Below are 15,165 nucleotides of genomic sequence, written 5' to 3' on the forward strand. Positions count from 1 at the left end.
TGCTTGAACTCAACTCTTTCCCTTTGTTGTCCCCCCTGGCTACAGCCTCACCCTGACACTGTGAGCCCCAAGTTGGAGCCAATGCACTGCTGCTTTGAGTTTTGAGTTCATTTGGACCCTTCCCAAAAAAGGCGACCAGCCAATCACTGTCTCCTGGGGATGTTTGAATTGTATTGGAATCACTCACCGGCCACAGCAGCCCACAGCACCTCCTTGTCCATTCCATTGGTACATTTCTCTGTGCCTCTGTGTGTTTGTGTTGTGTCCCTTGTGCTTTGAGGTGGGATTCAAAGAGTTTTATTTGCTACCTCTCTCTCCTCTGTTGAGGTCCCTCTCTTCACTCTCCCTGTGGGCTATTTTTGCTTCAGATCCTTGCTGAAAGGACCCGCTTCCTTCTTTTGCCCACATTGCTCTATTCTAGTGTCTGGACTCCAGATCTCAGAGCTATTAGTTTATTGCTGCTCAACATTCCACCATTTTCCCAGCCATTTGGGGGGACTTTGTTTCTGAGGCTCCTATTGTGGATTTCTTCTGGTTGTGGAAGCGTGTGGGTTACCTGATATATTTTCCAGTGTTTGTGGGACAGGCTCTCATTGTATATAGGGTCCTGTGGGAACTGAGAGTCAAATCTGAGAGTGGAGCTCACGGGAGAAACAAATCTGCGTAAGCCCATTGAAGGTATGGTATGTTCTGGGTGGTATCTCATGGGTGTCCAGATTACTGGGCAGACAGATGGCCATTTACCCTTGCTGCTTAACCAGGCAGGGGACTGTCCAGGACTTTGGCTGAATGCAGGGTGGCGTCTCTTCTTGCCCATGGTGCTTGTGATACCCTCTGTGTAATCCCTGGTTGCTCAGAGACACTGGTGGGTTTGGGGCTGGAGCAGGGCATGAGTGCTCTGTGTAGGCTCAAGTGAGCCTGGCATGCTGAGTATGGACTCAGATGGGTTTAGTGTTAGCTTTGTGGTGGGTACATGTCCCATTTTGCTTGGGATAAACTCCAGGTTCCCAGTGGTGACTCTGGCATGCTTGGGGTCCAATATTGAAGATTCCCAAATACAGGTAGTGGTTCCTTGTTCATCTACTCAGAGTCAGAACTGAGAGGAAGGAGCAGCTCCCTGTAACTTGCCCCTTGGTGTGTGCTGGCCTTAGATAAGGCTCGTGTTTCAGGCTCCCGAGTAGCTGAGGTTATAGACATGTGCCACCACTTCAGGAGGTTTTCTGTTTCTTCAGGATTCTAACTTGGTGGATTATGTGTGTCTAGGAAGTTACTCCCTTTTTCTGGATTTTCTAATTTGATTTTGTACTGTTCATATTCATTCCTAGTCATCCTTTATCTTTTTGTGATATCAGTTATAATGTCTCCTTTTTATTTCTGCTTTCCCTCCCACACTTTAGCCAAAAGTTCCAATTTTGTTCATCTTAACAAAGTAACTTTTTGGTTTGTTGATCTTTTGTATTGCTTTTAATCTCAACTTCTTTTATTTCTTTCTCCATATTTTATTTCTTTCTACTAATTTTGTGATAGACTTAATTGTTGCTTTTGTAGTTGCATGAACTGCATTGTTAGATTGTTCATTCACAGTTTTTTCTATTTTTTAATGTATGTACTTGTGGATATAAACTTCCCACTTAGTACTGATTTTGGTATATTCCATAGATTTCTTTATGTTGTTTCTATTTTCCTTCGTTTAAAGAATTTCTTGATATTGCCTTTTAGTTCTTCATTGACCTGTTGGTTGTTCAGGTTGTTACATATTTCATTTCTATATATTTGTAGAATTTTCACTACTCCTCTTATATTTGTTTTCTTATTTTATTCTTTTGCAGCCAGAGAAGGTACATTGTATAGTTTAGATTTTTAAAAGTTTGTTGAGTATTCTTTTGTGATCAAACCTGTGGTATATCCTTGAGAAAGTTACATGTACTGATGATGAGTATTATATTCTTCAGCTGTTGAATGAAATGTTCTGTATGTATCTGTTTGATCCATAGTATAGGTTACTTCTGTTTCCTTGTTGATTTTCTGTCTTAATGATTTAGACATTGATGAAAATAGGTGTTAGTTTTCAGATATCAGTGTGGCTTGGAAAGTATATATTTGCTTTATTATACTTAAGTGGCTTAATGTTCATATACGTATAGTTATAACTAATTTTTTTTCTGAATTGATTCTTTTACGTCATTGTATAACATTTGTGTCTCTTTTTGCAGTTTTGAACTGTTTCCTTGGACATGAATAAAAATACTCCAGTTTGTTTGTTTGTTTTTTTGGTTCCCATTTGTGTGCAGTATCTTTTTCTATCCCTTCACTTTCAGTATCTTTATTGGTGAAATGAGTTTCTTTTCTTTTTTTTTGGTATGAAGTATCGAATTCTCGACCTGGTGCTTGCCAGGCAGGCGCTTGTGCTGCTGAGCTAAACCCTTGGGAAGTGAGTTTCTTATAGACAACTTGTTATGGTTTGTGTCTAGATGTCCTCCCAAAGCTTCATGTGGTCGTAAGGTTTTGTTGAAGGTAGCTGAATCTAGAGTGCATGATTGATTTGCAGAGGAGTGCTGGGATTAAGGGTGCTGTCCAGTGATAGTGTTGGCACTGCCCTAATGCCTGTAGCCTGGATACAACACAAGAGACAGAAAAGAAGCCTGTCTTGCTCTCTCGTTGTGTTTGCTGCCGCCATGCACTGTTGACCCTCTATCATGTGCCATCCTGCTTTGGAACCAGCTGATTATAGACTGAAACCTGTACAAACTGTGAGCTAAATAAACCTTGCCCCCTCTAACTTTGGGTGTCAGATATTGGTCTCAGCAATGAGAAAAGTATGGCACAGATGATAATAGGGTATTGCTTTTTTTCCATTCACTTAGTCTGCATTTTTTAGTTAGGGAATTAATGTGTTTACTTTCAAGGTTGTTTTCCATAGATAACAGCCTACTTCTGTTGTTTGATTGGGTTGTTTTATACAGCTTTTGTTTTTGTTTTTAAAAAATCTATATTCTACCACTGAATTTTGTACTTACATGTGTTTTCACAGTATTAGAAATTCTTTTGATTTTAGATACAGTATCCCATTGTGTATTTTTATAATATCAGTCTAGTGGTAATGAGTTCTCTCCATTTCTGTTCATCTGGAATAGATTTTATTACATCTGGAATAGATTTTATTACAGGTAGCTTTGCTACATATGATATTCTTAGCTGGCAGGGATTGTTCTTTCATAATTCTGAATATAGTGTTTTGTGCTCTCCTTGTCTGAGAGTTTTGCGATGAAAAATCTACCCTTGGTCTTAGCCAAAGGCTGAGAAGCAGTTAAAGTAAGAAATCTAATATTACTCTAATTAGGATTCTATTTTATGTGAGTTGATATTTTTCTTTTGTTTCTTTCAGAATTCTCTTTTTTCTTTTGATTTGACAGCATGATTATCATCCACTGATCACTTTTTGAGTGGAGTCCATTGGAATTCTGGAGATATCTCTCCAGTCTGGGGAACTAGTCAGCTTTTTATTTACTGAATATTACATTCCTTGCCTTTATCCATGTTTTCTTATTGCCTCTTAAATTTCCTTAATGCAAATAATATTTGCTTAAAGGTACCCCAGAGGCTTTTTACTCTTTTGAACTCTCCTCTGAAACAATTTTGCCCTGGATGGGATGCTGCAGCAGTGGGAGGCTGGGAGCCGGAACCAAGGAGATCTATTTTGAGGTCATCTTCCCCGCCCCTAGGCAATTTATCTGTGGCGTGAAATGAGTTCCAATGTGCTACTTGTACATCAGTAATGCCCCTTAGGTACTATGCCAAACCTAAGATATATGTATGCCCCCAACATCACGTGTCCAGCAGAGAGAAAAGCCAGACCTCAATGGTCGTGGGGTTCTCTCTCCACGTTCTTAAAATAAAGGCCACTTTTATTTCATATTTCTGTCTTTTTAGCCTCACCTAAAATTCTATCAGTTGGTTCCCTGACTGGGAACAGCAGGTGAGTGACTCCTGGGGTCTTCCCAGTTTGAGTCCCCTGCCAATTCATGGACTGGACCACGTCCTAGATTAATTCCTCATTTCTCAGCGTGTGGGAGCTGCTCAACTTGTCGCTGCTGGTTTGCAAACAACACCAGTCTAATTCATTTACTGCAGGTGAGCTAATTCTGTCCAGGTTTACTCCGTGGTAGGCTGGGCCCCACACTAGATTTTCCTTCTGTCCCAGGACTGGGGTTGCAGTTCTCATGTCCCTTGGGCAGCCTTGAGGCAGAGCCATTACTATAATCCACTGGGACTCCACTTGTGCCTTTTGGTGATGATTGAAAAGCACAAGTTGCAACCGATTAACCATGCATCCAAAATATTAGGTGATAACCTCTTACACTGGCCATGGTCCAGGTTGGCTCATTTTACCTTAATTGAACACACCTCTGGGGTGCCTGATTCAAAAGGCTACCAAAAACCAAAAAGCTGATCTTTTATTTTGCTTTTATCACAATGGCAGCAAGTTGGCAAAAACTCTCCATCTTTAGGTCTTTGTTTTAAGGATGTGTCCCTCTTTCCCTCTGTTCCTCCAGGACCCCTCCTCCCCCTCCCCACACTTAGGATACAGCTCCTTTACAGCTCCTCACCTGTGTCACTCTCCCTTCTTCTCCCATTTCTCAGTCCCTCCCCCTGCCACGTGCCAGCCCTCCAAGGGGCCAATGGCTGCCTGGCGAGGTGGGGGTGCCTAGCCATTCCTTCTTAACTCTGTGAGCTAATCAGATTTCTTTTCTGGTATTCTTATTTCAAGAAATCTCTATTAAATTAGTCTACAAAAAGATTCACATCAGTCTTATTATAGTTCAAATTGGCCAAATATATTTGAGTGTACTCTAATTTTATAAGATGATTGTCAGTCTATATATCTGTTGTTTGTTCAGTCCATTTATAATGTACAGATCATCTGTCCATGTTTGTCCAGTTGTCTGCTCTGTAAACAGCTGTTCCTTTTATTTGAGCTCAACAATTTTTTTCCCTTTTTTACATTTTCGAACCATTTAATCAAGGTTTATTTGGGTTAAAATTGGTTAAACAAAATCTCTTGGTGTGGAGACATTGAGCAAGACTTCAATTGATAAACAGAAAAAGTGGCCACTGGTAATTTTACCAGCTCTTGTTTATTAATTGGAGGCTCCAGTAATCTCCATAGCCTTATGAAAGACACCTCAACTAAAGTTCATATAACTAAGAGAATTCATTGTTGCTGATCTGATGGTATAGTCATGCCTTCAAATATAAAATTGGGATTGTTTCTGCTGCCTTTTTCTTGTGTTGCAGCTAAGAGATTCAGATCAAACCAACAGGAGGTCACCAGTCAAATAATAATTTTAAACAAAAATTTATGTAATGTATGACGACAAGTGCTTCCTTTCAGATCCAGACATATGCTTAGAGATGCTTCACAAATTTCTTAAGCGCTCAAATGTTAAAACACCCATAGTTAATAGCCATTTAATATTCTATTTTAAGCTTACTGCCTATACTGCACTGTACTGTTATCAATATTCTGGAACTGAAATTAAGAGATAATTATAAATTCCTTTTGCTGGGATCCACCAGATCTTTTCCAGAAAAAAGGTTATGTGATACATGCAGAACAACAAGACCAGCACTGAGTCAGAGGCCAAGTTTGAGCCTTTCCCGGCCTGTCCGCAGGCCCAGGCTCAGCCCTTTGCCGAGCCATAATTAACTATACTCAACTGGCGTTAAATGACACCATAGCTAATCTCTTTCCTAAATAAAATGGTAAAATTAATAAAACAGGCCATCCTCCAAAAATCAGATGGCATTAGACATTCTACCAACATAAAGAGATAGTTATATATGACAAATAAATGACATGTCAGTTCCTAAAATTCCATGGATTTTATCCTTCTTATGGGAAGCCATTACTAAAGTTATGATCATAAATACCCTGTTGATTATATTATTTGACTCCTGCATACTTAATTGATTCTACAGATACCTTCCCAAAATCCCAAGACAAAAGGCTAAACTTGGCCCTCAAACCCCACAGGGAGACCTTTTTAATGTGGCTTCTTAATATGGCTTCTCATGTTTCCAACAACAGAGATAAAAAACAATCTGATCTTTTAGCAGTGACACTTAGAGCTCTGAGACTGGTAAACCAACACAAGGTGAGCTGCCTGAGCCCCTCCTGGACCATGTTTCAAATGCAGCAAAAAGAAAATATCCCAATCCTTGAGTTCCTTTGGGGCCTTGCCCCAGGGCCACTAAAAGAGCAACTGTCCTAGCCACCAGAGAGTGGGTAAGCCTTCTTCTTAACTTCTAGCCCTCATAGGAAATGCCATCACTGCCAGATTCATTGCTGACAGATCTGTTCAGACTTGCTGCTGAAGACTGACGGGGCTCAGGGCCCACAGCCCCCATTAAGGTGTTCTTCTCAGAGCTCCAAGGCCCACTAGAGGTCTCAGTCTAACGCATGGGCATTCCCAAGTGATAAAACCTGGCACCAGCTTCTACATGGGCATCAACTGTCATCCCATTGACCCTTCCAAATCCCAATACAGTTCCCCTTTCAGCAGGGAATACTAAAAAAATGAAAAAACTTTGCCCTTTTCCTAATAATAAAAAGACAGGAATGAAAAGATTTTGCCCTGGATGGGACGCTGCAGCAGTGGGAGGCTGGGAGAACCAAGGGGCTCTATCTGGAGGTCATCTTCCCCACCCCTAGGCAATTTACCTGTGGAACGAAATGAATTCCAGTGGGCTACTTGTGCATCAGTAATGCCCCTTAGAAACCACCCCAAACCAAAGCTGTATGCCCCCCACACCACGTGTCCGGCAGAGAGAAGAGCCAGACCTCAGTGGTCATGGGGTTCTCTTCCACATTCTTAAAGTAAAGGCCACTTTTATTTCATATTTCTATCTTTTTAGCTGTGCTGAAATTCTGTCATCCTCCTCCCAAGTTAATTTAAATGATTTAGTTTGAAGTTCAGAAATTCTTCTTGATCTCATCTGTTTTATGGCTCTCATAACTTATTGTTTGATTTCATTTACTGAATTATTCAACTCTATTCTGTTTAGTTTTATTTTATATTTGTCTACTTGTTGACATTGTCCTTCAGGTCCCCAATTTTTTTCCCCAGATTTCATTGTTTATGTGTATTTTTTTATTTCTCTGAGCTTCCTTAAGGTCATTACCTTGAGTTGTTTTAGATATTGTAAATTTCCTTAGATTTTGCCTGACACTGAAGAACTACTATTTTCTTGGTGATATCATCTTTTTTTGCCTTTTCATGTTTCTTGTCTGCTTCAATATCTGTGCATTTATTGAACAGTCATCTTATAAATTTATGGAGTTCTTTTTTTCTTTCCTGGTAAGCAGATGCTTTTTCCTATGAATGGCTGGTAGGATATTAGTTGAGTAAGATGTTTTTAATTTTAAGTGGACATGGTAATGTTTTTTGTAGTTTCTTTGGTGTAATCCTTGTCTGTGATGTCTGTGGATACAATAATGGCCTAGGCCAGTGGTGGTGCACCTGTAGCATGTGTGCTGCAGTAGGCACACAGAGCCCTCTCTGTAGGCACGTGAGCCATGTTTGTTAGTTGATATAACTAAACTAAAACCTCAGTATTCAGGTTGAATTGCATTGTAGGGACTCTGTGATAAAGAAACTGATTTTAAAGTTGCAGTTTGGGCCTCAGTCTCTAAGCTAGGTTCTTGGTGCTATAGCCACCCATGTGAATATGGTGACGTGTGAAAAAGGATGGAAATGCAAGGATGTAGATTTGCTATGGCTTCTAGCTTCCAGGGGCAGAGATGTACTTTAGCTGTGGTTTTCATTTTAAGGCTAATTTTCCCAGAGAAAACTCTTCCTTTCCTGGACATGTGGGCCTGTGGATACAGTTCAGCTAGACTAGTTGGTTAACATTAGAAAATGCATTCTGAAATGAGCAGGGAAGACTAGTTGGAGCTTTGAATATTTGTGGGACCAGGAAGCAGTCACATTGTTCTAGGTAAAATGTCTATCGGTTCCAGTATTTATAGAAGCATGCCCCATTCTTACTCACATTTGGGCCTCTGGTTGAGTATCTCCAAATAATAAACCTGCAGACTTCCTACTGGATAGAAAAGCACTGGCACATGGCTGTATGCTCTCAGGGAATATGTGTGTTACTATTTATATGATGTATGCTACTTAATATAACTCGAATCTAAATTGATAATGTTTAAAAATATTTTTATCAAATGTGTAATTAATTGCTAAATGTACAGAGTAAGTGGTTTTTGTTGTTGTTGTTTTTAAGAACAAAACTGCCTTGTAAGATATTTCTGTGTAAGGGTGGCAACACATCTTTTTCCAGGCTGTACATTTTCTTCGTTTGGTTTGTATCTTTCAGAACAAATAGGAGCTTTGGCAGATCAGCACATTATTCATGTGGCATGTGGCGAGTCCCACAGTCTGGCCCTTAGTGACCAGGGCCAGCTGTTTTCTTGGGGTGCAGGGAGTGATGGTCAACTAGGACTCATGACAACTGAGGATTCTGTGGCAGTGCCCAGGTAAGAATGTCACAGAAAGGAGTCTGGGTTTCAAATGTCAATTGTTTTAAAAACTGCTTTCTGTTGTTGATTCGGTAGACTCCTTTCTTTTATTTTGTTGGTATTTGTGCTGTGGCTGTGCCTTATACTGTTAGAGGACTTGTCCTAAGAATTGTAATTATTTATAGAAATACCTGTCTGTAGTTTAAAAATGTGAGTTGGTCAGGTTCTAGTAACTTCATAAGTAACTGAGTTCCTGGCACTTTATAAGAAGCTCTTCCTAGACCTCACTGTGGTTCAGTAAAGTTTATATTTGTTTTCCCAGGGGAAAGTTATTGGAATTTTAGTGAATTAATTTCAATCTGTCACTTCCAGTACAACCCAACGCATGAATAAAAACACAAATACATTTGTAAAATGATGGAGGGCCAAGGGACCCTAAGTCCAGTTAGAATAATGTCTAACTGGAACAAAGGCAGAGAGCAGATGCAGAAAGATTAATCTGCATATCATAGATTGAGTAAGCATCTCATGTTTGGAGGTTGATGTGTCAACTCTGATGTGTAATCTTCATGCCTGGAGGCTCAATCCCAGCTAACAGTGCAGCAAAGTCACTCCGCATGGCACATGCATACTAGTTGAATTGTAAGCTGAGCATCACTGACCTGTGGCATTGATTTAAAGACTACCTATCAGCACCTCAGCTAGACCTATTTGCGTTGCTTAAAGCCAGTTGAGGGGATAAAAAAAATCTTAATTAGCACTGTATGTACTAATACATGGAAATAGGACCAGGTTTAGCCAAAATGGAGCCAAATGTCTTTCTTTTAAGAAGGACAATCCTGGTGGTCCTTCGTAGCACTTGGCAAATATTCGAATAAAAAGAAGCATCTTTTCACATTGTAGAGTTACTAACCGAAGTACTAAAATATACTTACCAGCACATTTTAATTACTCAATTAAGCATGTTAAAACAGAATCAAGGCTAGCTCTGAAGTCAGATTGCCTTAAACATTATTAGCTAAAATGCCAAATATAGACTTTATTACAAAAACACTGCTACATTGGTTTTCAGTTTCTGAAATATTTATTCAATTCTAAATTGTTTATAATTTAACTATATATTTTGATTATTTTATCGTTAAGGAGATATCCAAAATACTGAAATTACTTTCAGGTAGACTTCTGAGGGTGCAGCTCAGTTTGTTCAGGGTTCTTGAGGACCCAAGAAGCTGTCAGTTTATTTCTTTCGTGTAATTCTTGTTGTTTTGTTCTGAAAATTTACCCCATACGCTCCTTGTTACCAGTATTTGTCACATTCTTTGTAATTGTCCTTCGTCTCTCTCTACGTTCACTCCCTCTTTCTTTTCTTCTTCCTTCCTTCCTTTCTTTTTTCGTTGTTGTTGCTGTTGTTTTAAATTTGAGGCAAGATCTTACTCTACAGTTCAGGCTGGCCATGAACTTGCACAGTCCTCTTAACTCAGCCTCACTTTACCTCAGTGTTGGTATTACAGGCAGGCACCTGGCTTTTCTGTTGTTTTGTTTTTTTGAGGCAGAGTTTCGCTATATAATTAAGACTGGCCTGGAACTCACTTTGTAGCCCAGGCTGGCCTCGAACTTACAATCTTCCTACCTCAGGCTCCTGAGTTCTAGGATTACAGGTGTGTGCTACTATGTGCAGTCTTTTTTTTTTTAAATATCTCATTAAATTGCCCAGGCTGGGCTTGAACTTTCAGTCCTGTCCTCCTGCCTTAGTCTCCTGAGTAGCTGCACCACTATGCCCTCTGTAATTATTCTTTAATGTCTATTCTTAGTTCAAAACTGTGAGCTCCTTATGGGAGAAGAACTGGACAGTTGCGTGCTACCAGAGCCAGCAATATGGACTACTCACTTCTAAGGCTGGCCATATATTGCGTAGTACAAGTTTGTTTAACAAATGATCTTTTCTCCCCTATCTGTTGTCCTTGTTAAAGGATAATATGTTTTTTCCCCTTTTTTCTTTTCTTAAATTTTTCTGTCTTTAAGGCTGTTTAAAAGAAGAGAAACATGGAGGTAAGAGTGATCTAGTTCACTTCCTGATTTAAAATAGGTAATGTCTTCAGTTCATTTCTTATAAATATTAACTTAATTTGGTGATAAGGGATAGTAGCAGTAAAGAAAGCAGTGCTGTAGTTCTATTACATTGTTTGTAATATTAGGGAAAAGATTTATAACAGTAATGACCAAAGGTGTTTTATTTATTCATGACCAAAGATTCAAGACTTAAAAATTAAGTTATTTTGTGTTATTTATGTATAAGTTTATTTTCATTAGCCATGTCTAATTTATAAATGATTTCTAAAACTTTGATTTGTTTTGTAATTTATTTGAAATGATTTCATTATTGATATTGTGGAAATGGTATTGTGGTAAGTACTAGAATGGTGTTGTGGGAATTAATGTAGTTTTGAAGTCAGACAGCTTTGAATCCAAGACAGGAGGATTGCAAATTCAAGCCGGCCTGGGAAATTTAGCAATTTAGTGAAACAGTATCAAAGTGAAAAAAGGACTGGCATATAACTCAGTAAGGAGGCCCTGGGTTCAACCCCCAATACTGCAGAATAAGTAAATTAAAAAATCAGACAACTTTGGATTCCACTACTGGCCCAATTATGAAGGTGAGTGACTTCAGATAAATTGTACAGCTTTGCTAAGGCTCAGTTTTCTAATATAAAAACGGAGCTCTATTGGGTACCTTAAGGAATTACTGATATTATAGGATGAAATGAATAGGTAAAACACAGTGTGTGTTTGGACTAGTTTACTTCTTGTTTTACTCAACTTTGTTGTCACTAATTCTAACAGCCATGACTTATAGGAGGGGAGAGGTTTAATTTGGTTTATGGTTTCCGTGCATGACGGGCTGGATCCAAGGCTGGAACCTCATGGCAGAAGGGCATGGTGGAACAAAGATGCATAGGGCTTGGCAGCTGGAAGGTAGAGCAGGAAACAGTGCCAGCGAGGAAGGAATAAGGAACCAGATACAGAAACCAAGGTCCTGTCTCCATGACTTACCCAGACACACCTGGACTTGTGTTGGCTCCCAAGCCAATCACAGAACAAAGCTTAACCGCTTAAATTTCATCCCTTATCAGCTTGACAGCCAAAAATCATTTTAAACCACATTTAATCTTCAAATATAGCAACAAGCTAGTAATTCTGCCTAATGTGTTGCAACTGTCCTGTGCACAATAGAGAATGTAATAATGCCTTCTCTTATGTAACAGTTTCAGCATTTTTCAAAAATCCAGTCTTTGTCTGAGACTCAAGGCAAACTCTTATCTTTTAACCTCTGTAAACAAATAAGTAATTAAAAGAAATTATGTAATTCCAAGGTAATATGGCATAAACATTCCTATTTCAAAAGAGAGGGGTAGGAGAATAGAAAAGAATCAGACCAAAGCAAGACCAAAACCAAGCAGGGCAAACATTACATTCTGTGTCTTCATTTCTGGCATCCTGGGGCACATAGTGGTAAAGTATGAGTTCTAGAGGGTTTTGGTGGCCACATCCTGATGAGCTTGTTGGTTGCAATGCAGGTGACTCCTCTCATGGGGTGGATCCATTCACAGCATGCGGCTTGTAGGTCCATATATCTGGCATCTCTGACTTGAATTCTCCACTGCACCTGTGGCTTTATTTTCATAGCTTTACACACAGGCCTCTTGGGGGCTTCTTGCATGGCATCCAAGGTTTCCTTTGGAATCTAGGTAGAATCCTTCCTGACCCACAGCTCTTGCATTCTGCGTGCTGGTAAAACCAGTATCACATGGGTGATGTCAGGATCTGTTGCTGCCTTGAGCATTAGCTAGGCCCGCTTGCACCATGACAGCTGCAGCATGTCAGTGCCTGTGATGGCTGAGCTCAGTGAAATGAATCCTAGGAGACAAATTTTCTAAGAGGCGCTTCTCAAAGAGGAGCCCATTGACTTTCTTCTTCATGAAAAATTTATACCTTTGTACTCTGAGCCTGTAGTGGGTAGAGCCTGGTTGATTTGTGAGATGCCTTTAAGGTGTCTCTAGTCTTGATCCTGTACAAGATATGTTGTTTCTTTTTAATGCACTAATCTCTTCAGTAGCCATACCACTTTGGCCTCAATTTTATACACAATTCCTTCTGAGGCAAAGTTTAAGTTTTTAAATTTTTGCATTCTGCTTTTTGCCTCTTAATTCTCATTATAAATTTGACTGAAAACAGCCAGCAGTATGTATGCTCCAGTCTGAATGTTGAGCTGCCTTAGAATTTTCTGTGCCAGATTAATTAGTCTATAACCATTTTCAGTCTCCTGCAGTTTCAGGAAAGATGGGCAAAATATAAACAAAAATACTTTTTAAAGTATTTTCTGTCGGAGTGTAGCGTACCTGACCTCTAGTCTAACTACCCAAAGAATTCTTGCTCTCAACTGAAATCTCATGAGCATTTGTAGTCTATCTGCATTCATATCACTGTTGTGATCTTCTGATCTCTGACCAGACTGTCTGTCAATCTCTGCTTATAGTTTTCTAAGCCTTATGTAGCTTCCCTCTCTTAAATGTTTCCAAATTACTCCTGTAGACCAGTTTCAAACACTTCTGAACCATATGATCAGGTATGGTAACAGGAATTTCTCCATTCCTGGTACCAGTTTTCTATATTAATCAACAATTCTGTTGCAAAATTATAATACCTGGCACCCACAATTCAGAGAGGTAGAGGTTTAACTTTGCTCGTGTTTTGAAAGGATTCAGTCCATGGTGGATTGGCTCCAACGCATAAAAATCATGGCATAGAAGAGCATAATAGAGCATAGATACTTAGTTCATGGTGCAGAGAAGCAGATCAGGGCAGTGGTGTAGAAAAGAAGGGGCAAGGAACCAGATAAAGTACCCAAATTTATGCCTCAGTAGCCCACCCAGATATTTCCAATAGAGTGCTTTTATAGCCTCCCCAGTGGCTGCCAAAGCCAATCAAATTGACTAGGTCTGCTTACACCGTTTTAGAACTGGAGGATAGATTGGTAGCTCTTAGGGGCGAGAGATGACGCTTAATCATTACAGTACTCTCTCTCCACTTTAGGGGTATACTTTTCATATTAATTTTTCCTTTGAGCCTTTTTCTTTTCTGTAACGGTAAATGAGAAAGTTGTAATAGTTTAAAGGAGTAGAATGGGGAATTTGATTGAAAATGGACAGGAAAAAGTGTTGCTGCATAGCTCCTGACACATTGGTCCTCAAGCATGATGCATTTTCTGGTTTTTAAAAAAAGCATTTTATGAGAGGATATGTACACAATGGAGTTTCACTCAGTAAAGAGCAGAGTAAAAGAGATGATAGGAAATGGAGATGTTATTTCTTAACAACTATATGTGAATGTATAGTTAGCTCAGTGAGAGAAAGATAATTCAATTTTATTTGATCTTAAATGTGTATGTGAATCTGTTAATTTTTTTACATTTGAGAAAATACGCTCCTCCTACACTGGACACCTGCCTTCTAAAATGTGCCTTTCCTGAGTGGGTATGCTTCTTATTTCTTAGTTCCTGTGACAGAACTGATAAACATGTAAACCTGTCAGCTGTTAAAATCGAGAGTAGGAAAAAAACATTGAGAGTAGGAGATATTACCATGCTACATAACTGCCAGGTAGGGCTAAGCATACCCAGAATTTGCATAGAATGTTTCATTTAATTCTCTCCATAATCCTGTGAAGTAACTGTTATTCTTGTCTCTCTTTTTCACTTGAGCCAGCAAAGGAATATGATTAGACGAGAAATTACAGTTATGATTCTCTTCTTTACCATTGAAGAGAGTTTTAGAGTTTTGGAGGCATTGCTAATAGGTTGTTTTAAACCATGACAAAATATATATAGCACAAAACTTACCATCTTAGCCATTTTCAAGTATGTGGTTCAGTAGTATCAAGTATATTCACATTGCTGTGTAAGTGGTGTTCAGTCTTTTTTATCTTGTAAAAATCTATTGTATGAATGTGATTAGGTACTTCATGTGGTAAAAAGGAGAAAAGGTAATTGTGACTAAAGAATATTTCCTAGAGATCTTTAAAATAACCAACCTATAAATACATTCTCTGGATCTGTCTTTTCACCATAAATTGTGCTTCCTCCAACCCCAAGGAAGCAGCAGTATTGGTTGGTAGCAGATCTCAACTTCAAATCCCAATAGATGGTTTGCATTGTAACCTAATAGACTATAGAAATATACCTCATAGATCACCCCTTGAAAATTTCCCTTAAATATATCCAACTCTTGTAATATGTCTCATTTCTCCTTCTGAGCACCGATTTTCCACCCTTTTTTTTAAAAAAAATGTGGAATGCTTCACCAATTTGCGAGTCATCCTTGATCAGGGCCATGCTAATCTTCTCTGTATCATTCCAATTTTAGTGTATGTGCTGCTGAAGCAAGCACCATCCTCCACTCTTGACTGTGTCCTGTATCTGTCTAATAAATGCTTCTCATGTCCTAAAAATTCTTTTTCTGTAAGGAAATGCAGTGAATCTACAGACTTATCTTGTAGGGTGGGATAGGTTTATTTTCAGCCTCAGGGACCCTGAGGGCCAGCCTGTTGATAGAATCATACAGTATTGTCTTTGTATGGCTGGCATA

General features: G+C 39.2%; 1 protein-coding gene and 1 non-coding gene across 7 annotated transcripts in view; one reads left to right on the forward strand and one right to left on the reverse strand.

The window, feature by feature from the left end:
• The window catches only part of Herc3 (HECT and RLD domain containing E3 ubiquitin protein ligase 3), a 136,360-nt gene that overhangs the window by 51,277 nt on the left and 69,918 nt on the right, over nt 1–15,165 (forward strand). For 4 of the 6 annotated variants that reach the window (XM_063247266.1, XM_063247268.1, XM_063247269.1 and 1 more), the window contains 2 exons: nt 8,383–8,542; nt 10,547–10,573. In XM_063247266.1, the coding sequence (XP_063103336.1) occupies nt 8,383–8,542; nt 10,547–10,573 (187 nt within the window). The remainder of the gene's footprint in view (nt 1–8,382; nt 8,543–10,546; nt 10,574–15,165) is intronic. The other 2 variants (XM_003467470.5, XM_023564118.2) reach the window with 1 other exon arrangement.
• Nucleotides 14,862–14,967, reverse strand: LOC111756070 (U6 spliceosomal RNA). Its single transcript, XR_002790569.1, has one exon. It is a non-coding gene; the product is annotated as a U6 spliceosomal RNA (small nuclear RNA).

The sequence above is a fragment of the Cavia porcellus genome, unplaced genomic scaffold (genome assembly GCF_034190915.1).
Source record: "Cavia porcellus strain 051 isolate PalLab524CR breed Dunkin Hartley unplaced genomic scaffold, mCavPor4.1 scaffold_4, whole genome shotgun sequence".
In the NCBI taxonomy this organism is placed as follows: Eukaryota; Metazoa; Chordata; class Mammalia; order Rodentia; family Caviidae; genus Cavia; species Cavia porcellus.